Source organism: Nannobrachium achirus (assembly GCF_963921795.1).
Source record: "Nannobrachium achirus genome assembly, chromosome: 1".
Classification (NCBI taxonomy): domain Eukaryota; kingdom Metazoa; phylum Chordata; class Actinopteri; order Myctophiformes; family Myctophidae; genus Nannobrachium; species Nannobrachium achirus.
In genome coordinates this window covers 69,487,310-69,514,388 of record NC_137810.1, presented here as the reverse complement: position 1 = coordinate 69,514,388, position 27,079 = coordinate 69,487,310, and the positions used below count along the sequence as shown (strand labels likewise).

At 44.1% G+C, this 27,079-nt stretch overlaps 1 protein-coding gene across 1 annotated transcript in view; it reads right to left on the bottom strand.

Annotated features, from left to right (window-relative positions):
• frem1b (Fras1 related extracellular matrix 1b) overlaps positions 1-27,079 on the bottom strand; it is a gene marked incomplete at both ends in the record, with an annotated part of 62,474 nt that overhangs the window by 32,861 nt on the left and 2,534 nt on the right. The window contains 19 exons of the mRNA XM_080731322.1: positions 1-10; positions 580-776; positions 3,086-3,277; positions 4,816-5,010; positions 7,028-7,280; positions 7,902-7,995; positions 9,078-9,286; positions 9,930-10,097; positions 11,308-11,398; positions 12,373-12,569; positions 15,202-15,344; positions 17,507-17,651; positions 18,349-18,548; positions 20,325-20,456; positions 21,611-21,719; positions 22,419-22,652; positions 23,714-23,803; positions 24,250-24,452; positions 26,277-26,539. The exon at positions 1-10 is cut by the window's left edge and continues 139 nt beyond it. Of these exons, the coding sequence (XP_080587448.1) occupies positions 1-10; positions 580-776; positions 3,086-3,277; positions 4,816-5,010; positions 7,028-7,280; positions 7,902-7,995; positions 9,078-9,286; positions 9,930-10,097; positions 11,308-11,398; positions 12,373-12,569; positions 15,202-15,344; positions 17,507-17,651; positions 18,349-18,548; positions 20,325-20,456; positions 21,611-21,719; positions 22,419-22,652; positions 23,714-23,803; positions 24,250-24,452; positions 26,277-26,539 (3,125 nt within the window). The remainder of the gene's footprint in view (positions 11-579; positions 777-3,085; positions 3,278-4,815; positions 5,011-7,027; positions 7,281-7,901; positions 7,996-9,077; positions 9,287-9,929; positions 10,098-11,307; positions 11,399-12,372; positions 12,570-15,201; positions 15,345-17,506; positions 17,652-18,348; positions 18,549-20,324; positions 20,457-21,610; positions 21,720-22,418; positions 22,653-23,713; positions 23,804-24,249; positions 24,453-26,276; positions 26,540-27,079) is intronic.

Genomic DNA, 27,079 nt, shown 5'->3' with positions numbered 1-27,079 from the left:
CCTCCTTCACCTGGACCAATGAGAAAAGGGTTAAACTTTAAAGGGGATAAACCATGCATATTGTTTTATATAAATATTGGCCCATAATACGTTTTTATACAGGTTTAAGCCTAAACACCACTCAGACAGTGAATGTTCATGTGCTGTCTGTTTGTAATTCCAAGCCTTTTCAGCTGCAATACCAAAATGCCCTTTGTTGGCAAAGGGGCGCTATTGAGGGAGTTTGTCTGTCCCGCGGGACTCTCCCCATGCTTACATAAGCATGGGGAGAACTGTGAACAGAACCGTTCAGACACACATATTCAGTAAACCCCTGACATGAAGATGAAAGACTGAGCGTTAAGAAAACAATTCATTGGGGGCTAGAAGGCAAAAAAAACAAGAAAAAAAGTAGAAAACAGTTACATTTATGGTGTAGCCCATTTAACACCACCATCCTTCACCTAGACCAATGAGAAAGGGTTAAACTTTAAGGGGATAGTTCACTTCCTATTGATTAAGCAAACATCTGCCATCTGATATTTGATTAGATGGCTAAGCCTACAGTACAGGAAGTGCATCCGTGATTGGACAACCTACGGTAAAGTTAACGAGGTGCAGCGACGGCGTCTCGTCATTGGTCGGATTGATGATGATGTAGAGCGGGACGGGGGCGGAGTGATGGAGCCCGTCACTCACGCTGACTGATAGCTGGTCGACGGTAGGCTCTGCCCCCCTGTGTTCCGATTGGACATAGTTGATGTAGCCGGAGGTCAGGTGGAGCAGAGTGAAGGATTCTGGGGGATTGAAAAACAGCCGCCAGGGATCGAGTTTACCGTTAAATACAATGCATTGTGCGCACACACTCACACACACACACACACACACACACACACACACACACACACACACACACACACACACACACACACACACACACACACACACACACATGCACAGTGTTGTACCCGAAGGTGTTCAATGAACGATCGTTCATGACAACGTTCATATTTTGGCGAACGTGAACTGAACGTTCTTTGTTTCCGCTTGATGAACGCTATTGTCAAACGCATTCATTCTGACGTCTGTGAACAACGTTCGTCGGCCTGTCCGCGGTCGCCTGTCCTCTCGTCTTTCTTTGCATTCACATTTCACATTATGCTCCAATAGGACCCAGCTGCAGACCTTGCGAACGTTGATATGTGAGCGCCTGAGCGGTGCTCTGCAGCTGGGTGCTTCACTGCTTCTCTTCACATGAAACGCTGAGTCTCCTCCTCGTTACGTCGTCTCCCACCGAAGTAAAGCCTGACTGTACTTCGTCCTATAACGTGTGTTGATTTGCATGCCGAAAATAGCTGATCTGCAAGCTCACAACGTGTCGCATCCATGAGACAACGTGAGCTTGTAGATCAGTTATTTTAACCAACGCGGAAACATGCAGATGTGCGAAACTTCTGCCTTCACAATAAGGGTGCAGGAAGACTGAGAACCTAAATATTGTGGGCACCTCAATGTTAAGTTGGATGTTGCTGTGTGGTTCTATATGGGCTGTGTCAATAATCTTGACACATAATAGCTTGCAGCAAAGTCTAAAAAAAATAATTTTAATAGCCAAAAGTATACAAATATTATGGTTAAAAAAATAACCAAAAAGAACTAAGTTCATTGTGGGGAACCATGAACTTTAGTTCAAAATGTAAAATTATGAACTATGAAATGAACTATATAGTTCATTTTAGAAGTTTTGAACTTGAACTTGAACTAGTTCATTTTGAAAGTGAACTTTCCCAACACTGCATATGCGTGCAAACCAGGCGGCATGGATCCTGTTTTGAAAATGAAGCTAATTTACGAAGTTGATTAAAATACTGCAGTTCTCATTAATGGCCTAGAAGGTGATGCTGTTTCCCCTCCTGCTGGCTGCAGAATAATTAACACTCCATTAAATGGAGATTTGACCAGACACGTTATTTTATTACCTTAGTAAACATTGTCATAAATACTTTATGCTTTCAGTCACTAGTTTAATAGTCTGGAAGAGACGGGCCCCACCTATCTTCCCAAGTCCCTCCACAGTCAAAGTTCAGAATTTTTATTAATGTAGAATTATGTACAGGATGTAATTTGCTGCAAATTGGGTGACTTAATTTAATTGACACGTTTAAAACAATATTTGATTTTAAAATGTGTGCTAAAATGTAAAGCAGTGTGCCAGTGATCACCCTCCCCAGACCCTAGAGGTCTGCAGCGGGAGCGCACTCCCGCAGGACCTGCAGGTCCCGTCGCAAATAGTTGCGGCGAGGGCGGTCTTTTAATCCCTGCGGGCGGGAGCAGGCGGTCAAAATAAAGCCAGCGGACCCTGCAAAATCCTGCACTCTCCCGCAATAAACGAGACATATAACTTAAATCTATATAGCAAGATGTGAACATGTAGAGAACGTAATTTGCCCTGCTGAGGACAACACACGCACCTACAGTACGTGGACTGGAGTCTCTCTCTCTCTCTCTCTGTCTCTCTCTCTCTCTCTCTCTCTCTCTCTCTCTCTCCCTACGTGGCTCCGTCCCTCGCCCTCTCTCTCTCTCGCGTTCTTCCTCTCATTTTGTTCTGATGCTACAGTGAGCAGCGTGTCGCGGCGGCATTGTCATTCACGATTTAATTAAATATATAACTATTTAGCTATATATGTTCCTCCCTCCCATCGCAATATAAACACATTCCCATTCCCACATGTGTGTGCAACCCCTCAAAAATGCTCCTCTCATCGCGCACACTTACTCTGTTTGGTATTGAATGGTTTTGGATCTCAATGTGTCTTCTATGGGAGGGAGGCTGTTGGACGCGCATAATTTGTTTGTTGTGGGCGGGAGCGGGCGGACAGGAATTTTCTGCAGGGCCGTGCGGGTGGTCAAAATGAAATCCTTGCAGCGGCGGGAGCGGGCGGTAATGGGATTAAAAAATCTGTCCCGCGCATACCTCTAGCCTACCCCTGGTCTATAGAAACCAATGACGTGACGCTGTCTATGTATGTCTGTGGCACGCGCGTACAGGCACACACACACACACACACGCACACACACACACACACACACACACACACACACTGACCTACGGGCACTCCGGCGTTGCTCTTCTCGGAGCCGGCGGCGGGCAGCGTGTTCTCCAGGTAGCCGTGCAAAGGGGGCGTGTCCAGGTGGAAGGTCAGCTGGGGGGCGGGGCTGTCAGGGTCCGTGGCCCCCAGGAGCCCCCCACACACACACACCCAGGAGCCCTCGTCCACCACCAGCATGGAGGAGGAGCCTGTTGGAGACACAGGGAGTCATCATTAGGGTTGTCACGATTATGACATTTTACATGACGATTGATTGTCACTCAAATAATTGCGATTAACGATTTACTCGTGTTTTTTTTCATTGACAGTTACATTTCTGTTTGGCTTGTAGGCTTTGAAGTTGCACATGGCAGATATGACACATGAACTAAATATACAAAGAAATTATGACATATTCGACAACGTCATACTTTAAAAAGAACATCGATAGTGATCTGCAAGCTCACAACGTGTCGCATCGCGACGCGTTGTGAGCAGCTTGTAGATCGTCTATTTCCACTCTTTTTGAAAATGTTTGGAAACGTTTGAAAACATTTTTCAACATGGAAACGATTATGACGATTATGACAAAAGAATAGCTAATATGTCAAATAATTGCGATTAAACGATTATGTAATAATTGTGCAGGCCTAGTTATCATAATTATAATTTGTATAATTGTCACAATCGTTTTCTTTTCTTATTTTCTTTCTCTTTTTAACCCTATAACTGCCAGCCAGAAGTTAAAACATTGTCTACTCTGTATTTAACTTCGGGAGGGTACAGATTTAACCACATGGATTCGGACCCCTATACCCTCTCACTCCCGGAGTAATTATAACAAAACACACCCGCTCATATTGAACATAATTCCCAAGTAAATGAGTCGCTGAGCTAAATCTGCTCTTGTGTGCCTCAGCCTACTATAGCTGTCTGTGTCTTGTCTTGTCTTGTCTTGTCTTGTGTTGTTGTTGCACTCATCTCGCTCAGTGTTGGAGGCTGACCAGAGTGTGGTGTGTGTGTGTGTGTGTGTGTGTGTGTGTGTGTGTGTGTGTGTGTGTGTGTGTGTGTGTGTGTGTGTGTGCGCGCGCGCGCGCGCGTGTGTGTGTGTGTGTGTGTGTGTGTGTGTGAGGAGTCAATGCATGGTTGCAACAACGTTCCTTTTTTCCTGTTTCTTGATAAAATATATTTATTTATTTTTTTGTTAGCCAAGTCGCGACCCCAATGGGCAAACCCCGCGCCCATGGAAGTTTTTGATTGGCTGAACTGGAGCTAGGGAGCGCTCCTTTTTGTTTGCTTGGACCGCGCAGAGGTGCGACCACCTAAACCTAACCCTAACCCTAACCTCAGTAAAACGATGCCTAACTCTAACCCTAACCCTAAAACTAACCTCACTGAAACTAACGCTGGTGAGTAACTAAACAAACGGCTCCGCCCAGAACTCATGTGCGATTCCAAATCAGGCCCCTGGCACCCCATTTTGGGTCGCGACCCATAGTTTGAGAACCGCTGCTTGGTGAACAAAAAAAAAATTAAAACACGTTTACTCTAGGTGACATAAAAGTTTTCGGACATAGGACAATGTCTGGTTTGCTTATAGCAACCACACTAATAATGGGCTGTGATATGAAAAGGGTTGAAAACCACGGATATGGACCACGCCTATTTCCCCCTGACAATATTATGGTCGCATCCTAATGATGATGTCATCAGAGAAGTGAATCAGTGATTGGTTGTGTCCTCTTACCCAGGGTGACGGCAGGGACCTTGTTGTTGACAGGAAGCACGGTGACGTTGAGGTCGTACACAGGAAGCGTCCCGTGCAGGGGGACGGGCGGGGGCGGGGCGTCTCCGTGGCAACAGCCGTCCGTCCCCCCGGCCTCGCCGTCCGACACGATGAGCGTGACTGAGTCCGAGACGGGGTCCGCCCCAATCTCCCCTCCTAGAACGTAAACAATAACACTGGTTTAAAGGCTTAGACGGGGTCTGCCTTGATCTCCCCTACTAGAACGTAAACAACCAGTAAGACTCCCTAATCGAGAGATAAGCACAAATAGGGCAAAAATGTGTTTTTCCAAAATCTTCCTGATCCATGTTGATGACATGAGTGTAGACATACTGTGTGGTGATTTTCGTGATTTTAGGGCAAAATCTGTAGGAGCAGTGTCCAAAAATGTGTTTTAAAAATCGGCCTGAAGGTGGCGCTAGAAGAGGGCCATGTGGGGGGTGGGGTCTCCGCGTTGCCTTGGTGGACGAATAGGTACCGGCCCCGGCTCTCCCGGACGCTCCTAGCCCGAGTTACAGCATTTTATGTGAGCTGCAGTGGAGGGGGTCCTCCACTGGGGGCGCCACCACTTTTGCATCCGTTCTGGAGCACCAGGAGTGGGTGGTCCCCAGGAATTCCCCGTGAGCAGCCCCGTTGGGGTGGTCATTTTTGCACATTTGGTCATTTTTTACACCTGGGGGTCCCCCAGGGACCTGGGGGTCCCTGGAGCTCCGGCGGTCCTTGGAGGTTGTAGTTTGGCAGGTAAGGAGTGTGTGTGCAAAATTTGGCATGGATGGGGGCAACAGGGCAAAAGTGTGACGTGTGACGTGTGACAGACAGACGGACGGACGGACAGCCGGTGGAGGTTTTGATAGTAAATGCGACCTACGGTCGCAATAACAGCCAGTCAGACTCCCTAATCGAGAGATAAGCGACCGTCACGTCGCATACACAAACTTTAGAAGGAAAATCGTAGCCAATCAGGAGGGAATATAGGACATGGGACAGATCCATGTAGATGACTTGACTTTAGAGATATTGTGTACCACTTTGCGTGATTTTAGGGCAAAATCGGTAGGAGCAGTGTCCAAAAATGTGTTTTACAAGACTCGGCCTCATGGTGGCGCTAGAAGAGAAGCATGTGAGAAATGAGGGGTGGAGGTTGTGGTTTGGCAGCCAAGGATAGTGTGTGTGCAAAATTTCGCATGGATCGTTGGAACGGTGGCGGAGATATGAGTAGGGCAAAAGTGTGACGTGTGACAGACTGACAGACAGCCGATGGAGGTTTTTATAGTAACTGCGACCTAACGGTCGCAATAACACTGGTTTAAAGGCCCGCACCGATCTCCCCTCCTAAACATAAACAATAACACTGGTTTAAAGGCTTAGACGGGGTCCGCCTTGATCTCCCCTAATAGAACGTAAACAATTACAATAACACTGGTTTAAAGGTCCGCCCCGATCTCCCCTCCTAGAACGTAAACAGTAACAACTAGAACTGAACTCTGTCGAGGTGCCAACTTGCGTCTCACGTAGCTGGGGTAGAGAAACTGGTATTAGAGCACAAAGGGTATAAATCCCGAAGGGTTCCCAGTTCGAATCCGGGCTCCCCCTGAGTTAATGTCGAAGGGTCCTTGGGCAAGACTCTGAACCCCTAATTGCCTCCGGTGAGCTGGTTGGTGCCTTGCATGGCTTCCTCCGCCACTGGTGTATGAATGTGTGTGTGAATGGGTGAATGTAATGCACAATCTATGTAAAGCGCTTTGGATTAAAAGCGCTATATAAATGCACCATTTACCATTTACCATTTACGTATAAACCGGCCACAAATGGCCTACTTGTGTGCAAACAGAGTGCGACACGAGGTGTGCGCTGCTGGCCTCATTGGCTGTTAATGAAGACATTACCAAGAACGCTCTTATATTACCGATTACAGTACGTGTGCGCTCTGCTTGCGCAAGTGATAACACTGGTTTAAAGGTCAACCCGATCTCCCCTCCTAGAACGTAAATGTAAACAATAACATTGGTTTAAAGGCTTAGACGGAATATCTCATTGACTGCTACGAATCAGAGCATTTTTTCACCAACATTGACAAAAATCACTGAATATTCTGCGTCGTTCCGATCCGCCGCTACATACATAGTAGATGTTAATTAAATGTAGATTAGATGTTAATTAGATGTTAATGAACCTGTGTGAACATAGTAGACGCTCCCTTGCAGCAGGTCTCGTTGGGAGAACTTGTCCACAGCGATCCCCGCCCTCTGCAGCTCTCCCCTAGAGGGCGCTCTGGCCAGCATGTAGGTGAGCTGCTCGTCCTCGCTGTCGGCGTCCGTGGCCGACAGGTAGTCCACCGTCACCTGGACACGCCCACCCTCCTCGCAGCTCAGCCCCGCCCACAGCCCCACCCCCAGCTGGGGAGGCACGTCGTTCACCGGCAGCACCTGAGGAGAGGAAAGGAGGGAGGGAGGATAGATTCGTATTTGTGATGAATTTGTGGATTCAAATAAAGCAGGGGTCTTCAACAGGGGTCCAGGACCCCTAGGGGGCCCTCAGAGTTACTACAGGGGGTCCTCCAGGCCGTTTATCTCCTTTGTTTATATTAACCACTTGAACCCTAGCGTTCAGAACTTTGGCCAAAAATAGCAGATCTACAAGCTCACAATGTGAGCTTGTAGATCGGCTATTTTTGGTAAAGAGATTTGGTGTAGAGGGGACCTAGGGACTAAGAACAGAGTGAAAGGTTACGTTTATTAAGTATTGACAGTTCAAGTGGTTAAATATCTGAAAACACAAATTGATATGAATCCAAAATACACAGATGATTGTGCTGTCAAACGATGAAACTAACTTCATCTCTCTCTCAACTAAGGGGTCCTTGGCCTGAAAACGTTGAAGACCCCTGAAATAAAGAATTAAAATGTACATGTGTGTGTGTGTGTGTGTGTGTGTGTGTGTGTGTGTGTGTGTGTGTGTGTGTGTGTGTGTGTGTGTGTGTGTGTGTGTGTGTGTGTGCGCGCGCGCGTGTGTGTGTGTGTGTGTGTGTGTGTGTGTGTGTGTCTGACCTGCACATGCAGAACTACAGCAGCAGAGTTATGTCCATCGGTCACAGTCAGATGTACTGTATCCTCTACTGTCTCTGAGTCATCATGGATGTACCTGCACACACACACACACACACACACACACACACACACACACACACACACACACACACACACACACACACACACACACACACACACACACACACACACACACACACACACACTTAACATCTTTACTTGCATTCACATGTAACAAGTAATTATTGAACACAAACACTGGTATATGCACAAACTGGGAAACTCAACATTTCATGATACAGATCAAGGGTACAGGAAGTGCTGCCTTCTCCATATATGGCAACTGCCTATTATCACAGATACCGAACAGAATTTTCGCGAGCAGAATATTAATTTCCAAGGGGTGGGTAAAAAAATGGCTCTGGACATGATTGGTTAGACCAGACCCATGCTGGGCCCTGATTGGTTCCCCCAAATTTTGGGGGAGAGGAAATGGTTTCACAATTGAGTGGGGACCCACACGCACTAGTCTCGCGTGGCCAGACTGTTGCCTCCACGATTTGGTCAAATGCTCCCAGCATACAGTCTGGCAAACCGGAGCAGAAATGATGAGTGCGAGATGAAGCGGAAGTGAAGCCCCCTCGTCACTTCCGTTTCAGTCTCACATCGCACACATTTATCATTATATAAATAAAAATCATATAAACATGTTTAGCTTGCTGCTTAGCAGAAATGACATTTTAAAATATATTTTCTTGAACGGTAATGCCCGTTTCCATTACTCGCCGTTAGGGAGCTGACTCTATATAGCATTCAGAGATTGTGGAATAGTTGTCTGCCTACGCGAGACTACACACGCACTAATACTGATATTTGTTTAATTCGTTTTTGGTGTTATCATTTCCTCTTTTGGGCCAGGGAAACAAACAAATCAACATTATAAGAAATAACTTCAAAATCTACGGTCCTGGTAGGCTGCAAATACCCACACACAAACAGCCAGCACAAAATGTATGCTTATCAACAACAGATAAATATCGGCTACTGCCATCGGTTACACATCAGCTTTATTTGCCGATACCGATATTGACCGATAACGGCAAACATCGGCCGATACCGATGTGTGGTCGATATATCGGTGCATCCCTAATACTTTTTCCCACCACCGATCCTGACCTGACTCTGAGCTGTCTCAGGTCCTTCAGGGTGAAGGCGTCTCCGGGGCGTAGCTCTCTGCCCTGGACCTCCACCCGGCCGTGCAGCGCTCCCCTCTGCACCTCCACCCTCAGCGCCTCCTCCGCCGTGTCCCCGTCGCGCACCAGGAGGTGCTCCTCCGTCAGCAGGGCCCCCCCGCCCTCCTCCACCCGCAGGAGGTTGCTGAACGCCTGGGGAAACATCGTCAGCAGTATCAATATACAACAAGAGTCTTCAAGAGGGGGTCCGGGACTGCTAGGGGGTCCCCAGAGTTACTAGAGGGGAAGCTCAATGCACTACCGGTACATTGAAACTAATAGGTGCCAGGTAAACAATGAACATATGGCATCTGTCTAAATAACATATAAATGACAATTTAACGTTTCCATAAGACTGTAATGGTCATCGAAGCTAAGTCTCACTACAGGCTAAGGTGGAGTCTGAAGAGATGAGTCTTCATGCAGTCATCGTGGCTGTGACTGTGACTATAGGGTTAGGGTTCAAGTACATTATTTCCAGGTCTGTTTTGAGGGTTTAAATGGTACCGGATATGCAGCTCGGCAAATAAAAGGTGAATTGATCCCAGTGCATGACCGGAGGACGATATTACGATAAATTTAAATTTTATTAGATTAGATCATCTTGAGTGTTTTTTTATGACGATAAACGATAATATCGGTTATCATGAACATTTCATATCACGATTGTGACCAAAGACATTGCCATTTACGATATTATCACGATAATCAAAAAATCCCAAACATCCGTTATCTTGGGGCGAAACACTTGCCAACAAATAGCAGATCTACAAGCTCCCTAACTGTGACCTCTGACCTCTGGGGCCAGGTTGTCCACGGGGGTCACGGTGAGGTTAAAGGTCAGTCCGGTGAGGGTCCCTCCGTGGTGGTCGCTGACCGAGAAGACAAACTGCACCAGCAGGGGCTCCGTCCCAATGTCCTCTATGGGAGGCATGTAGGACACCTTCATGTGGTTCACTGCATTCTGAGAGGAGAGAGAGAGAGAGAGAGAGAGAGAGAGAGAGAGAGAGAGAGAGAGTTTTATTTATTCTATAGGACAGTGGTTCTCAACCTGTGGGTCGGGACCCCCATTATTTTGGAGGGTCCCCAGATACAATAATGTTATCTCACTCAGCAGTAAACAAACCAACATAACTTTTAAGTGCATGGTATCTACACATTTCTAAAGTGACAATTTAAGGACTTTTTATTACCTCTAAAATGACCTTATACATTGGCCAAATTGTCAAATAATTGAGGCAGAAATTGTGAAAATAGAACCGTGTTATACAAAATGTAATGCCTCAAGACTTAAAATATGATTATTTTGGGGGTTGCGGACTGAAAAGGTTGAGAACCACTGCTATGGGGCAGGGTTTCTCAAAGTGGGTGCAGTCAGCCTGTCACACTATTAATCACTCCAGTTTAACAACTTATACTTAGTAAAACTAAGATATGACATACTCACTAAAACTGACTTGATCTTTTTAAGCCTTAGTGACATATGGAAATATGTTTTTATAAGTCATAGATATGTGTACCCGCCAACCGGCCAATTGGCGAACCTTGTGTTATACTACAGAAAGTTAGGTTTAATCCACTACATTTTAAAGCGGAATTGATACTTTTAAGTAAAAACAATGTGAGTACTTCTTAATCACTCTGTGCCTGTGTGAAGGACTTCAACTGATGGAGTGTGTGTGTGTGTGTGTGTGTGTGTGTGTGTGTGTGTGTGTGTGTGTGTGTGTGTGTGTGTGTGTGTGTGTGTGTGTGTGGCGCTTGAGCCCCTGTCCTTTTATCCGTCTGCAAAAAAGTGCCCTCTCCATACCTGAAGGCAGCATTGAAGACAATGACCAAACTCCTGAGCTTGAATGCAGCATCTTATGTTGAAAGAATTGCCCTCACTGTGTAGAAATCCACACCACATCTCCAGTATTGCCTTTTTTATGCTTAGTTTAGTGTGTTAGTACCGAAAAGTTTTTTTTAAGTACCGAAAATAGCCGACCTCCAAGCTCACAACGCGTCACATCGCGATGCCTTGTGAGCTTGGAGGTCGGCTATTTTCAATGTTTTCACCAAAAGGCCCTTTTAGAAATGTCAGCCCCCTGCCTCTCTAACGTTCTCTGCACGTCCCTGTGTGTGTTTGTGTGTGAGTATGTGCGTGCGTGCGTGCGTGTGTGTGTGCGTGCTTGTACCTGAGTGAAGGACTTCAACACGGGGACCATGGGGTCTTTCTTCATGCTGGTGGTGACGTCCGCGTAGAACAGACGCCCTGCGTCCATTAGCCTAAAATTAATTAACGCGATTAATTAGCAACCAGACTGTTCCGACTTTACTCTTTCCATCCATGTCAGATAAACTTTATTTTTCTGCACCAGTCCTGCCACAGTTTTGGTTGCTCACACTTGGGCCACATGTCAAATCGATCATCAATCATCTCCATTTCTCTAATACATTGTATCTTCATTTTGACTTTAATTAAAAAATAAACTTTTTCCGAAAATGGAGATGACTGACATCATAGATGTCTGACACTATAGACCACATGGGACTGACACATTATGTCCATATATGGGCATTCCAAGGTGCGTATTAGTCCTACTGGGTGGGGTATTATTGGGGAACTAGTGGGTTAGTGGGGTACTATTCATGGGTTGCATTTGCCACACCCCTCCTACTGCATATTCTAACAAAACACATATCATGGTGATTGGAAGAAGACTTTAAACTAGCGACTAAACAAGACTTTGTGGGAGTAGGAGTGAGTTACCAGGGACCAAGGTGGAGGGGCCTTAATTAGTTTATACTTTAGCTTTGAAAAATAGCAGTTATACAAGCTAACCGCGCTCACTATTTTTGAAAGGTCGTGTCGTGTGTGCAAATCTTTGAATACATGTATTTTTTAAGCGAACATTTGTAACTAAAATTTTGCTTCTGGGTGGTCCCTGGAACTTTTGAGATGGGGGTCCGTGGCCAAATACATATCATTTTGGGGGTCCTTGACATGAGAAAGTCTGAGCACCACTGACATAGAAACATAGGTTTAAAAAAAAAAAAAAAAAAAAAAACTATGTGGATTTGAAATATTATAGACTTGGACAAATCCTCACGATTTTTCAAAAATAGCAGATCTACAAGCTCGCAGCGCGGCACTCGGTGCCGCGCTGCGAGCTTGTATATCTGCTATTTTTCAATAGTTAAAGTACCCAGGGCTCAGAATCTGGTGCGACACCCCTGGGGGTAGTATCAGTCCTACTCACCCTGGCCGGGTGGGGCTGTAACAGGCCTGGGTCACCACGTAGGTCAGGTCAGTGTCGGGATGCTCTCTGTCTGTGAAGTGCAGCTGAGCCTGCGTCAGGTGGACCACCTCCGTCTCCCTGAGCGTCACAGAGCGCAGCGTACCGGACACCTCCATAGGCAGCTGGTCCTTCACCGGGAACACCTGGACCACCACCGTCTGAGAGAGAGAGAGAGAGAGAGAGAGAGAGAGAGAGAGAGAGAGCGTACCAATTTAAGGACTTTTAAGAATACCTTGAAGAAATTTTTAATATGCCACATCTCCAGTATTTACTTGATTATGCTTAGTTCAGTGTGGTATCACGCACCGAAAATAGGTATTTTCAATAGTTTTACCAAAAGTCCCTTTTAGAAGCCTCTCTAACAGTCTCTGCACGTCCCTGATGCACGGCACATGTTGTTGCCTGGTTCTACACTAAACTCAACTTGTGTTGAGCTGGAGCACAAACTCAAGTGGGTCTCCCAAGGTAATTAAGACATGCCTTATCAGTGATGTTACTAGGTTTTCAATGTAATGGGTCCCGGGACCCACAGGTGGTCATTCAAATGGGTCCCAGAAAAGTCAATACAATGTTTTCGAGCGCTGTGAACTTGTAGAACGGCTATTTTCAAAATTATTGCCTATTTCTTATATTTATTTTACAATTTGGCTAATGTTTGAACTTAGAACTAGGATTTCTAAATACACTAGGCTACAGACACCCGTTTAATTATATTTATATCACTGGGACCCCAATTTATATTAAATGTTAAAATACTAGAGTACAAATGGAACAGGTCCATTTGGTTCCATTTGTTCACCGAGTCCTAACTATCATTTATCTGGGGACCCCCTGGAACTCCCTCAAGGACCCAGGACCCCACTTTGAGAACCACTAGTGAAAATAGTTTTTAGCTGTTCCAGGTTTAACTGATAATAAATCTTTACAGTGTTTATCTTACACAATACATTAAAAAAAGAATTAAACTATCTAAACTAATATAGCAACTTAAGTAGAAGAAGTAGATTATTTTAACATGGACTCCAATGGAGGCGCATCCCCGGGACCCCAGGACCATGACATGAATGAGTCCCTGGGCGACTTGAATGAGTTTTTGATGCGGGATGCGCACGTAATGACATCACTGCCTTATATTGACCAGGGGTCTTCAACAGGGGGTCCGGGACCCCTAGGGGGTCCTCAGAGTTACTACAGGGGGTCCTCCAAATCTTTGTGTGATAGAAACCTTTTTTTCAACTTTTTTATATTAACCACTTGAACCCTAGCGTCTATATTCAGAGAACTTTAGCCGAAAATAGCAGATCTACAAGCTCACAAGAGGTTTGGTGTAGAGGAAAAAAAAAGAGCAGACCAAGTACAGAGTTAAAGGTCAAGTTTAGTAAGTATTGACAGTTCAAGTGGTTAAATATCTGAAAACACAAATTGACATGAATCCAAAATACATTAACGATTGTGCTGTCAAACAATGAAACTATATGGAATCTATGAAAAGGTTGAGGGGGTCCCTGCTTCATCTCTCTTTCAACTAAGGGGCCTTGGCCTGAAAACGTTGAAGACCCCTGCAATAGACCATATTCACACCGCGGCCATCTTGGATCACATGACTTCCTGGGACTGCATTACAAACCATTGTAAACAATGGAGCGATGGTCCCAAAGTTCTGTTCAACCAATTTCTTTTTACCAAATTGACAAATGGGCAGATGACAACATTGATATCAAAATCCCCAAAAGGATTAAATAAAAGGGTACATCCACAATATTCATGGTAGTTAGGTTGCAGTGTTACTCTGTACAAAGACACAGTATCTGTGCAGACTAGTGCTTGCTCTGCCATCATATAGTTAATATTACTGTATCGTGATTTTTGCATATTAATCAGGAACAATCTAACAACAAATAGTTAATATGATGGTGGAGCAAGCACTGCACAGATAGCAAGCAGTTGCAACCTAACTTACCTTGAATATCATTACCATCTTCTATTTAATCATTTTGGGGATGTTGATGTTGTCATCTGCCCATTTGTCGATTTGGTCGAAATAACGCTTTGCACATGCAAATGGACCCACCTCCCGGAAATTAAAATCTCCAGGTTGGGATGTTTGCGCTAATGAACAGTGAGGGCTCTGAGAGAAGACGCTAATGGGTTCATGTGCAATGCTCGAGGCAGTCTGCCTGATGCCGTAGGCCTACTTCATTCTGAACAGAGGACTAGAAGTCACCATGAAGTTGATGAATAATTGTCATGCAAATAATTACGATTAACCAGTGAATTGTTCTTTTGTCATTGAATATTGGAACATTATGAATAAAGAAATTACACTTAAAGGAGAATTCCAGACTAGCTTATCGTTTGTTTGTATCGCTTGAAAATTACTTTTACATATATACTGACAATTTTGTCACAAAGTAAATACTAGACTAATATGTTAGGGAGGCAATATTGGAGACGGGATCCAGTATTAAAAGTTGTTTGGTTGCACTCTGGTCTTGCGCTCTGAAAATAGCAGATTTACAAGTTGACAGCTTGTTGATCTGCATGCAACCAAGCGAAAAACCAGCCATTATGCTTTTTTTTATGACAAAAACTGTAGATTTAGTCAACTAAAGTCTTATGTTATGTCATTTTCTAAAACTAGCCTAAAAAAAACCCATTTCAGATGACTAAAATATGAACCAAAACTAAAAAGAAATTCATTCAAACGTCTATGACTAAACTAAATCAAAATGTAACACTGCTAGAGATGTGCGTCAGTGGGCGTGTCAGTGGGCGTGTCGTGGTACTCACATGGCGCTGTGATAGGTTGGGAGGCTGGTGGCTGTCGGACAGCGTGAAGTCAAAGGCATCTTCGAAGGTCTCGTCTCCCGAGTGTTTGTAATAGATGAGACCCTGGGAGAGCTCCCTCTGGAGGAAGCTATCCACCATGACACCTACGGGAGCACACATTAATTAACTCATTTAGTGCCCATGAAATTAACGGATTATAAAGTCCACGATGCCAGTCTCAGGTTGGCATCACCCCCGTTATCTTATTTTGAAGGCCAGAAGTCCACAGCGCAAACACTTCCGGTCTGACGTCATTGCGTCCTGCGCCGGAACCGATCGTAGTCCACGTGGAGTTGTGTAATGGCGGACCGGAGCTTTTATATATGTGTAACATAAGCGAGCATCTGCCTCCATCCTAGCTTCTAAAGTGTAGTTTTGAGATAATGGACATTAAAGATGAGATCGGCCGTCCACCTCAATGTTATGGATGGGACTATTTTGTGCTCGTGGAGCCGTGATGATGCAAAATCAGCGACGGATTTCGTCTCCGGACCTCCGGCCATTGTACTCGGTAATGTATCCGCCGTTACAGTAATATATTACTTTTCACGAGTATACTCGGGATTGGCACTCCGGGTACTCTGAGTACTTTTCACGAGTCTTCTCGGGATTGGCACTATATGAGTTAATACATGAGACCCTGAGAGAGCTCCCCCTGCTGGAGAGAGGACACCATGATACACGCCGACCTGTCAGTGGGGGAGGAGGGTGGGACCTCGTATTTCCAAAACAGTGATTATTTATTTATTTATTCAGGAAATGCAAAATCCCAAAAAGTATAGAGTACCCCAAAACAATCACAACTAGACAAAAAACTACTAAAAACAATTACCTAAAACAACCCAAAAATACACCCTAGTACAGTGTTTCTTAACCACTGTGCCTGGGGACCTTTGGTGTGCCTCTGAGAAGGGTCAAGTGTGCCCCTTGAAAGCCAGTATTGTATTTATCATTTTAAACTAGTGAAAACAGCCGATCTACAAGCACACAATGCCTCGAGGTGCGAGGTGAGGCGTTGTGTGCTTGTAGATCTGCTGTTTTCACTTCTGTTGTGCGACAGCCTTGTATGATGAAGCAGGGCTTTACTTTGCGAAGAAACGTACAAATTTGAAACTTGGAGATACAAGGTTTTCTTCCCGACAGTGACGATATTTACACCCCCGTATTATGTTGGTGTGCCCATGGATTCTTGGAACATGAAAAGTGTGCCCATGCAGAAAAAAGGTTGAGAAACATTGCCCTAGTAGACATAGGCCTACATAGCCTGGTTAATCAGCCCAGTTGCGGAATTCACATTTCAATTTCATCCTGCTGATCTGATTGTTTTCTGTTTCTGTTTCTGTTTCTTTCTCATTTTAGTCACATTCTGAGGACCAAGAAGTTTGGAGTGAGAATGAAGACAATGGGCAAGACAGCCGAGAAGATCCAGATGAGGCTAGATGTGGGCAACATGCCATCATCACATTCATGCTTTTGTTACTGTCAAAGTGGAAGTCATTATTCACAGTCTCTGACCTGGCATTTGATTCAATCTTAAAAATATTCAGAATACTGTTTCGTGTACTGAGTAAAACATTTAGTTTAACGCCTAGGAAGGATATATCTATAAATGGAAACAATTACAATACATTTGTAGTTTGTCCAAAATTACGTCATCTGCATTCTTCCGTATACATTGTCTCCAGGCCGAAAAAAGCAATAGGCTACCGCTACTGACCAGTAGTTGAGCAACTTCCAGAGTATAGCTTTAAGGAGGGATTATATGCTGACATTTTTGATGGGCAAGTATGGAAGGACTTTGTTGTTTATGAAGGCAAGCCATTTTTTTCAAGATTTTGGAAATCTAGGTTTCATGCTAAATGTTGACTGGTTCCAGCCCTATAAAAATATTAATAACTCTGTTGGTGTAATGTACTTAGCAGTTATGAACCTTCCAAGGGAGGAATGGTTTAAGAAGAACAATATCATAGTTGTTGGTATTATACCAGGTCCCCATGAGCCAAAGGAACACATAAATGGGTTTTTGGAAGCTTTGGTTAGTCTTTAAAAAAAAGAAGAAAAAAAAACTGTGGGCTGGGTTAGATATTGATGGATAATTTATACGGTCCTGCTAGGCGCCTCAATAAACACCAATACGTTCAAAATGCAGCTGCCCGTAGTAGACATATTTGTAGTTCTACTGTAACTGTCATGTGTTTAGTTCTAGTAGACACATTTGTAGTCCTAGTAGACATATTTGTAGTCACAGTAGACATTTGTACAGTACCTGTATGCTGGGCGGAGCTCTTCTTGAGCAGCTGCCCGGCACTGGGGGCGGAGACTATTGTGTACAGGATGTAGTCATCACTGGAGTCCAGGTCGCTGGCCAATAGCATGTACTCCTCCAGTCGTAAGGCCCCGCCCTCTTCCACCTACACAAGGGTAATATAGTTTAGCATGGCAGACAATTGTAGTGTTGATTCCGTCGACTAAAACTATGACAAAGATGTTTGTCGACTACCTTTTTTTCACTGACGAAAACTTTATTAGAACAAAATAAAAACTAAGCTATGTATGATTACTAAAACTAAGACTAGATATATTGACAATTTCGTCTACAAATATAAGTTAGACTAAAGTATAAGGGAGGGAGAAAGTGGAGAAGAGATCCAGTAGAACTTTGTTTGCACTCTTTTTCTTTTTTTTTTTGTCTATGGGATGAGTGGTGGAGCCTGTATCTTTCAAACGGTAGGTCGCGTCTAGACAAGGTATGTGGTTTACAGAGATAATGCGCATTTATAGATAAGCCAGATCTCCCAGACAGATTTTATGTATTTGAAATACTTTTAGGGAAAAAAAATATATAACAAAAATAAAAATAATACCAAATATCTAAATACTGAACCAAGCAATTCAAAAACTGTCCTGGGTGTTCTTTGAACATATATATTTTTAAAGCGAACATTTGCAACTCAAATCTTTGGCTTCTGGGTGGGTCCCTGGAACAACATATTTTGAGATGGGGGTCCGTGGCCAAATATACATAATTATAATTCTGGGGGTCCTTGATTAAAAGAAAAGTTTGGGAACCACTGGATAACGTTGAGAATGAGCGTAGTGCTCCTTTACCTCCAGCGCCACGTTGTTGATGAGGAGGGGCGGGGTGTCGTCCTTGGGCAGGATGTTGATTGGCAGCTTGTGGCGGATGCTGTGGCGGCCGTCGCCGATGCGGAACACGATGTGGTCGCGCGTGGTGTCGCTGTCGTCATGGTGATACACCACCACGCCTGCTCTGAGGTCGCCCACACGAAACATGAACGCCTTGCCGCCTAGAGAGAGAGAGAGAGAGAGAGAGAGATAGAGAGAGAGAGAGAGAGAGAGAGAGAGATAGAGAGAGAGAGAGAGAGAGAGATAGAGAGAGAGAGATAGATAGAGAGAGAGAGAGAGAGAGAGAGAGAGAGAGAGAGAGAGAGAGAGAGAGAGAGATAGAGAGAGAGAGAGAGAGAGAGAGAGAGAAGTTTTTTTTTATCCCACAATTTTTGTAACCCTTTTTAATTTTTAATTTATTATTTATTATTATAATTTGTGTCAATTTGTCATTTGTCTAATGCACTGGCTCCCAAACACTGGGTTGGGACCCATTTGTGGTTCACGGACACATTTATATGGGTCCCTTAATTTTTTTGTTTCTTTGTTCCTTATTATCTCTATTATTATTTATACGATTTTCAAAAAACCTTCTCATATGTCACAGTTAGTTTCAGTTAGATTCTGATAAATTGATCTATCTAACTGGTTTCTCAAACTAACTGTAACAATTAACCCTAACCCTTTTTCCAGTATTTCCATGAAGCAATAAAAGGAAAATCAAAAGAATCCCATACATTAGAAAACAAATGTTTAAGACTCACTAATCTCTCTTTTGGGTCACAAGCTAAAAGGTTTGGGAACCACTGGTCTAATGCAACTCTGGGCGCTACGCTACCTCTGCCAACCTGGTGAGAGCAACTGACCTACCCATTTCCCTGCCACCAATGTTTTTTACAATTTTTTTTTCCTAATTCTGTGTTGGTGTGAGAATGTCAAACCATGCACCATATGAAAGATGAGAGTCTCTAGTTACACACTTCATCGGCCTCCAGCAACAAAGGGTTAATGTTTTCCTCAGTGCCAGTGAGATTACGCAACCACCGCTGCTTTGACTGTGATCGGCTGGGGGAGGTTGGGTCTTTTCCTGCAGCGAGGCTAGGAGCAAAAGGAGAAGTCACCCGTGACGTGTTGGTGTCCACACCTATACTTTGGGTGGCGGAACTGGCACCGGAAGTTCGGTGAATAACATTGGCATCTATTAGCGCCGGCTGGGACAGCTCAGGAACAAAAAATAATTCTGAACGATAGAGACCTTTGTTGTATAATCGGAGCAACATACTGTAAGTAATTAATGTAAATTAATTAATTATGAGAAAATTACAACTCGGGCAACTCGGGCGTGGCATGAATAGACCTCAGATATAGCTCGGGCAACTAGTAACTCAAGTAAAAGTACAATATTTGCAAGTCTCCTCACAATTGGAAATACTCCAGTGAAGTAAAAGTAACTGAAAAGTTGTACTTAAAACACACTATTGCAAAAATAAAAATACTTTAACTATAAAAAGATAGCAGATATACAAGCTCACATCGCAGCACCGAGTGTCGCGCTGCAAGCTTAATATCTCCAACAACAAAAAAATATTGTGAAAATGTGTCTTTCAAAGTTTTGACCCAATTCTATAAGTGTCTTAAGTGTCTTCTAAATCCTTCTATGTTTTTGATAATCCTATGTTTCTGTAAGTGGAGCTCAAACATTTTCATGTCAAGGACCCCCAAAAAGTATTTTGACCCCCCAGAAGTAAAATTTGAGTAACAAATGTTCGCTTTTAAAATACACATATTCAAAGATTTGCACACATTTTCACGACTTTTAAAAAATAGTAGATCTACAAGCTTGCAGCGCGGCACTTGGTGCCACGCTGTGAGCTTGTATATCTGCTATTTTTCAATAGCTAAAGTATCAAATAAGTCCAGGTCTAAATGGGTTGAGTAAATCTACTTAGTTACTTTACCTCTGACACTGAGGCGTCCGTGCAGCGGTCCGTCCACGGCCACCAGGAAGACGGCGTTGATGTTGTCGTTGTCCACGATCTGAAGATCGGACCACGTGATTGGCCGAGACTGGCCCTCCAACAGGTCCAGACCTGCAAATGGAAAAAAGTGACCATTAATTAAACCACTGGTTTTCAAACCTTTTCAGGCCGCGACCCCCAAAATAATCATATTTTAACTGGGCCCCCCCCGCATTTAACCCATTAACATGACTTTAAAAATCCGATGGCTCACCACCAAGAACGACATAATTTCAGCTTTTACAGTGGTTGAGGCTCCATATATGGCCAAGACAGAATTCATTCGCAAATGTGACCAGCTTCACGGCAACGACACTTGCAAATTAATTCTGTCCTTGTCCCTTTAATGCCCATATGTGGAGATCCCTGATGTCGTCAGTATAAGCCCATATATGGACATATTGTGTCAGTCTCTCTCGCCTTTTGGGGCGTTTTACTGGTAAACATGTAATGAAATGTAGATATGAAATATAGACATGGTAAAATAGTCTATGGTTTACGAGGGGATTTATATGAATAATTTAAGTTGTTGTAGGCTAACTCTATTGGGGCGTTCATGAAGATGCTGTCAGGTAGATTTACGATGATAATCTCCCCCACCCTGACGAGCACTAAGTGTTGAGGCATTGCATTTTGTATAACACTGTTCTATTGTGAAAATAGCAGATCTACATGCTCACAACGCCATGTAGATCGGCTATTTTCACAATTTCTGCCTCTAGAGGTATTATGTATGTATATGGTATTATGGTATGAGGTATATGTGCCCGGGTAGCTCAGTCGGTAGAGCTCTCGCCTTTGAACCGCAAGGTCATGGGTTCGATTCCGGGCACCGCCAACTCAGCGTATGAGTAGCACGGCTTGGCAAGTTGTGCGGCAAGTACTGGGAGCTGATGGTAGGTGTGGCGCTCCACCTCAGCAGTCCATCTCCCAGGGGTCTAGCGCATTGTAACGGGGACAGACTCCCGCGTGTTACCGGCTGATACCGACAATAAGCCACTCCCGACCTACTTGGTATTAAAAAGTCTTTCAATTGTCACTTTAGAAATGTGCAGATACCCTCTATACACTTACATTTTATGTTGGTTTATTTACTGTTGAGTGAAAAAAAACAATTTTGCTCACTAAGTTAATCATCTGGGGACCCCCCAAAATAATTTGGGTACGCCCCTGGGGGTCCCGACCCTCAGGTTGAGAACCACTGAGTTGTGTTATGATAATCTCACCCATGTTCCAGGAGACTCGAGGAGCTTTGGTTTCTGCGGTCCTGATGGAGAAGTGCACCAGGATGGGTGGGCTGCTGGCGTAGTTGCTGTCTATAGCTGTAAACTCCACCTGTTGATATGAAACATAAATGACAACATGATTTACCAGCACAGACAGTTTTTCTCGGAGTTCCCTTCTCAGCAGAGAAGATCATCGGCCCTTTTAGACATTTCAGCCCTTTCCTCTCTAACATTCTCTGCATGGGAGCGTGTCGATATTGCGACATAACATTTGTTCGACGTTCCATTTGTTCGACGCGGGTGAATGTTAACCTGGTGAAATGCTAACCTGCCAACGCTGGTGAGTGCTAACCTGGTGAATGTTATAACCACTATGCCTAAACCTAACCCAAGCCCTAACCTCAGTAAAACTATGCCTAAACCTAACCCTAAAAACTAACCCTAACCCTTAGTCAAACTAACCCATTTAGGCCTAGAATTATTGAATGCTTTAACCAGTGAAAAATAGCAACTAACTGAGCTCCATTTAGTTGAAAAGGAGCTTTTCTTTGACGATGGCTGGCCAGATTGCTGACATAGAAACATAGGGTTTTTCCAAAAAATCTTAGAAGGATTCAAAAGACGCTTATAGAATCGGGTCAAAAATCTAATTTTCACGATTCTTCAAAAATAGCAGATCTACAAGCTCGCAGCGCTGTGAGCTTGTATATCTGCTATTTTTCAATAGTTAAAGCACAAAATAACGATACACAATACTGTGTACCCGTTCTAAATGGGTTGTTAAAGTCTTCAATCAATCGATGACTACCTCGTAGGTCCTCCTGTGGGCGTGGCTGGCGTTGGGCGGCTGGTAGGCCACCTGCATCTCGTTGAGGTCGGCCCAGGTGAAGGAGCCCAGCGGCTTGGTGTGGTCGTCCAGGTGGGTGATGTAGCCGCCAGCAGGGGGCAGCGTCACGTTGAACACCAGCCGCTCCTGGGGCGTCTCGTGGTCGCTGGCGTCCAACGCTGCCCTGCTCAATGGCGTCAGGATGAACTGGTCCACCTGCACCAGGGTAAATAAATACATTGTTCATTTATTTATTACACGTTGAGTGCCACGACCCCGTTAAAGGACAACTTCAGTTTTTTTACAACAAGTGTTCATATTGTAGATTGTAATTAAAGAATATAAAAGATGAGTGTTAAAATTATTTCATTTGCTTCTTTCTATTGTTTTAGAGATTCTTATTTCAGTGGTTGGGGGCATGCGTTCAAGTGGCTAAATATGTCATTTTACACAGAATAAGCCCATTCCCAAGATACAACGCAACCTTTCATGGTTGGATGTGACTTATGGGGGCTAGAAGTGTTACTGTAAATAGCAATAAAGAAACTGCTGGCTTAATGTGTCTAAAAATACATTTAGCCACTTGTGCGCATGCCCCCATGCGTACGCATGCCCCACATTTTAGCACGGTAAACGTGATAAAACAATAGAACGAAGCAAATGAAAACATTTTAACACTCACTTTTTCTTTTCTCTAATTACAATCTAAAATATGAACCCTTGTTGTAAAAAAAACAAAGTTGTCCGTTAAGATGTCCACAGACGTCTTACCTGGTTACCATGGTTACCAGGTAAATAGGTGCTGCGGTGGCTGCTCGTGGGCGAAAATAATTGACATATCCCATGACGCACCACAGCTGCCGCTGCTGCTGACTCCTGAATTCCTCATTCACAGCCATTATATCTGGCTGCTGTAAAATGGCCTTTTCTGGCCTTTTCTGGCTACTTTTCCCCCACATCGCTTTTTCTTTGGAATATAGCGGACTCATGGATACTTGCGGTTGTGTTTTTTCTTCTCTGCGTGAAAGAAGACATGTGGGGCGGCCACGCACAATGCAGCGTACACAGTGTGCACGGAGCGATCGAAAATCAGATAAATAACATTGAGTTAATAGATGGCATTCAAAGTGTTAAACCGCCAGACAAGTATATTTACGTTTTATCAAATCCAACGCTTGAGTGCCAGACCGTATATACAGTAGGCCTATATATACGTTTTTTGGCTGGGCCCACAAAAGTTAGGGTTAGGGGTAAGGGTTAAGGGTATGTTCCGTTACCTCCAGGATGAATGAGGACATGAAGGAGGCCTGCGGGGGCTGGTTCTGCATGGCTCCGTGGATTAGAACCGGCAACCACAGCGCTTGTGTCTGGTGGAAGAAGAAGACAATTTATTTAATTGACCCTCCAGCGGGTGATGAATTATTCTGAGGTTTTATGTGGTGTAATTGTGAAAAGTTGCGCAATATAGCCCAATGGAAAATGTATGTTTTTCTCATGCGCTTTGAATTAAAAAAATAAATACAAATGGAATTGAATTGTGTGTGCATGCGTGTGCGCTTGCTTGCATGTGCGTGCTAGGGATGGCGATAAGGGATGGGACGCTAAGCGATAAGGGATGGGACGATAAGCTCACAACGAGCTTGTAGATCTGCTATTTTTTGGCAAACGTTCCGCCCCATGATAATGGATGTTGGAGATATTTTCATTATCCTGATAATATCGCAAATCGCGATTTCTTTGGTCACAATAATCGTGATATGAAAAGTTCATATCGTCTCATCCCTGGTGCGTGCGTGCGGTGCGTAGTAACTACCTCCATCAGTGCCCTGGTGGAGGTCTCTCTGATCTCCACCCTCACAGAGATGTAGTCCGTGTCGGGGGACGGGGGTCTCAGGTGCTGGTACCTCAGCCCCAGGCCCAGGAACTCCTGGCAGGAGGTCTTCAGGAAGGGAACGGGCCGCGTCCCGTCGTGGAGACAAGGCCGGTTACCCGGACACGAGGCACCCGTCTGTCTGCCTGTTGGGGGCAGGGACGTGCAGAGAATGTTAGAGAGGCAGGGGCTGAAATTTCTAAAGGGGACTTTTGGTGAAAATATAGGAAATAGCAGACATCAGCCATTTTCGATACTTGATTTCTACACATTTCTCGATTCCAACCTAAGATGCTGCATTCAAGTTCAGGATAGTTTGGACTAGGGCATTCACCGAATATTCGAATATTCGAAAATTCTAATACCAAATCACTATTCGATTACTGTAAATCATATTCGAATATTCGCTGAAATTAATTTTAATATTTATTTTATTTTATTTTTTTGTATCCGTGAAAATATTTCTACAGCAGACATGCAGCTGTGAGCTCTGGTGTTAGTATTTCTCCTAATCCATTCATGTTTGATTGTTGTCAAACTTAAATCCTACCACACTGTAACGGCTAGCCTATGTGATCGATGTGCGGACATATACACTGCTGGCCCGTCACCATAGATGGCACAGTCACTCAGTGTAGGAGGGGAGGGGCAGTGGGGCACTCCAAAACAAGCAATGCTCATTGCTGACAAAAATGTGTAATACTTTAGGCTACTTGACTTTCTATTGCTGCTGAGTTTCATTCCTCTAGTCTTGTCGAGTAGGCTATATCCAGTTTAGAGGACACCCTTCTCTTTACAGTAGCTCTTTCGGACCGCGCTTCACCGCAACTTGCTTTGATGTCATGCTTCATATTCAACTTTATCTTATCTTATCCAATAAAGGTACAGGCGTCCATCATTTTATTTATGATAACGGGCTGAGAGTTTCGCGACACAGATTGGAACTGATGATCTTGTAAAGCTTGTGTGTTACTGTATACTGTAGCATGTCATAACACATCTTAGCCTTGACTGTTGAATGGGTCGAAACTCATGTCACACCAGCCTTCATTAACATTGGAATGGGTCTCGGACTCGGTACATATTAATGGTCTGCTAAGTAGCGGAGGTGTTAATGACAAGCGTGAAGTCATTTACATAACGTGCATCCCATGAAACAATCACTATAATGACTGGATCCAGAGGCTAAACAATCAACAATACAACACTGCTTGTAGCGAACGAAGGATGGACAGTATAAATGTGGTTGTTGTTGAACATAGATAGGATAGGCTTGAACAGTCATTTTCTGAGTTTTCCTAGTAAAATGAACTCGTTTCTCCTCGCAAGTTTCATAAGCATGCTTATGCTATGTTCAGTCGTAAGACAGTGCAGTGTGTCAAAAATAGCAGATCTACAAGCTCACAACGTGTCTATCCCCGACGCATTGTGTATTTAGGTCTGCTCTCTGCAGCTTGAGTAGTTCCGCATCCACTATGCAGTGGAAACCTCTCACAGCTAATCGATGACTGTTATTTCACGCACCCTGCATTTTGTCCCCGCCTATAAAAGTTAACCCGTTAATTGATGGTTGTTTTCAAGGCTTGCAAATTAGCGTTTGAATGAGTTATTACATATAGTTGAATACTTGACTATTCGAATACTTTGAGGTCGAATAATTTGAATATTAAAAATCACTATTCGTGAATGCCCTAGTTTGGACAAGGCAATTTTCTTGAATGCTGCCTTCAGGTATGGCATGGAAAGAGGACAATCATTTCTTTTACCATAGTGAAAACTACATTCATGGTCTGGAGAGGGCACTTTTTACAGACGGATAAAAGGGCAGGGCTCAAGCCGCCTTTGAGAACCTCTAATATAGAGTATTATATATTCTTCTTTCTTTCTTTTTTTTAAGAAAACTTGGGATTTAGAAGACATTTTGACGAATCGGTCCTCGGTTCAAAAGGGGTCAACCCTGGTCAACTCACCCTTCCTGGGCCCAGAGTCCAGCTGCGTGACCAGCTGCCCCAGGTAGGGGGCGCTGGTCTCGGAGGAGGTGAGCCTCAGGGTGCAGGCGGCGCGGGGCCGGGCGCTGAGCTGCAGGACGGAGCCGTCGATGGCGTTGGACAGGCCGTAGAACTCTGACACCACCAGGGGGGAGGAGCCCAGAGACACCAGGCTCCCTGGACGGGGTTCTAAAACCCACACTGACAGCACCACCGTCTGGACCTCTGTCTCACTGTCTGTGAACCTGGTGGGACACATGGGACGGACAGGAGGACAGACAGACAGACAAGCGACTTTGGGTCAGTGGTAGAAAAAGTACTGTGTACTATGTTTTACTTAAAGGGGCCACACCATGCTTTTCAAAATATATATTTTATATAAGTATTGGTCCATATACGGTTTTATACAGGTTTTAGCCTAAACAACCACTAGTGCCGTTTCAGATGCAATACCAAAATGCCTTTGTTGGCAACAGGGCGCTGTCTTTGGGCAAAAATTGGAACGATACAGAGAATATTAGAGAACCATGATGAGAACCATGTAGAGTCACAATCTTCTCTGTATCGTTCCAATTTTAGCACCACGATATGTAGGCTAAAGTGGTTTATGTATGTTTCGTAATATAATTATACAAGCAAAGTAACTAAGCACAATATTTGGATCTGGGATGCAGTGGAGTAGAAGTAAATGTATTGGAAATTGGAAATACTCAAGTAAAGTACAAATACCTCAGAATTGTACTTAAAGGGGCACTCCACCACTTTTCAACCTATGTTCATATAAT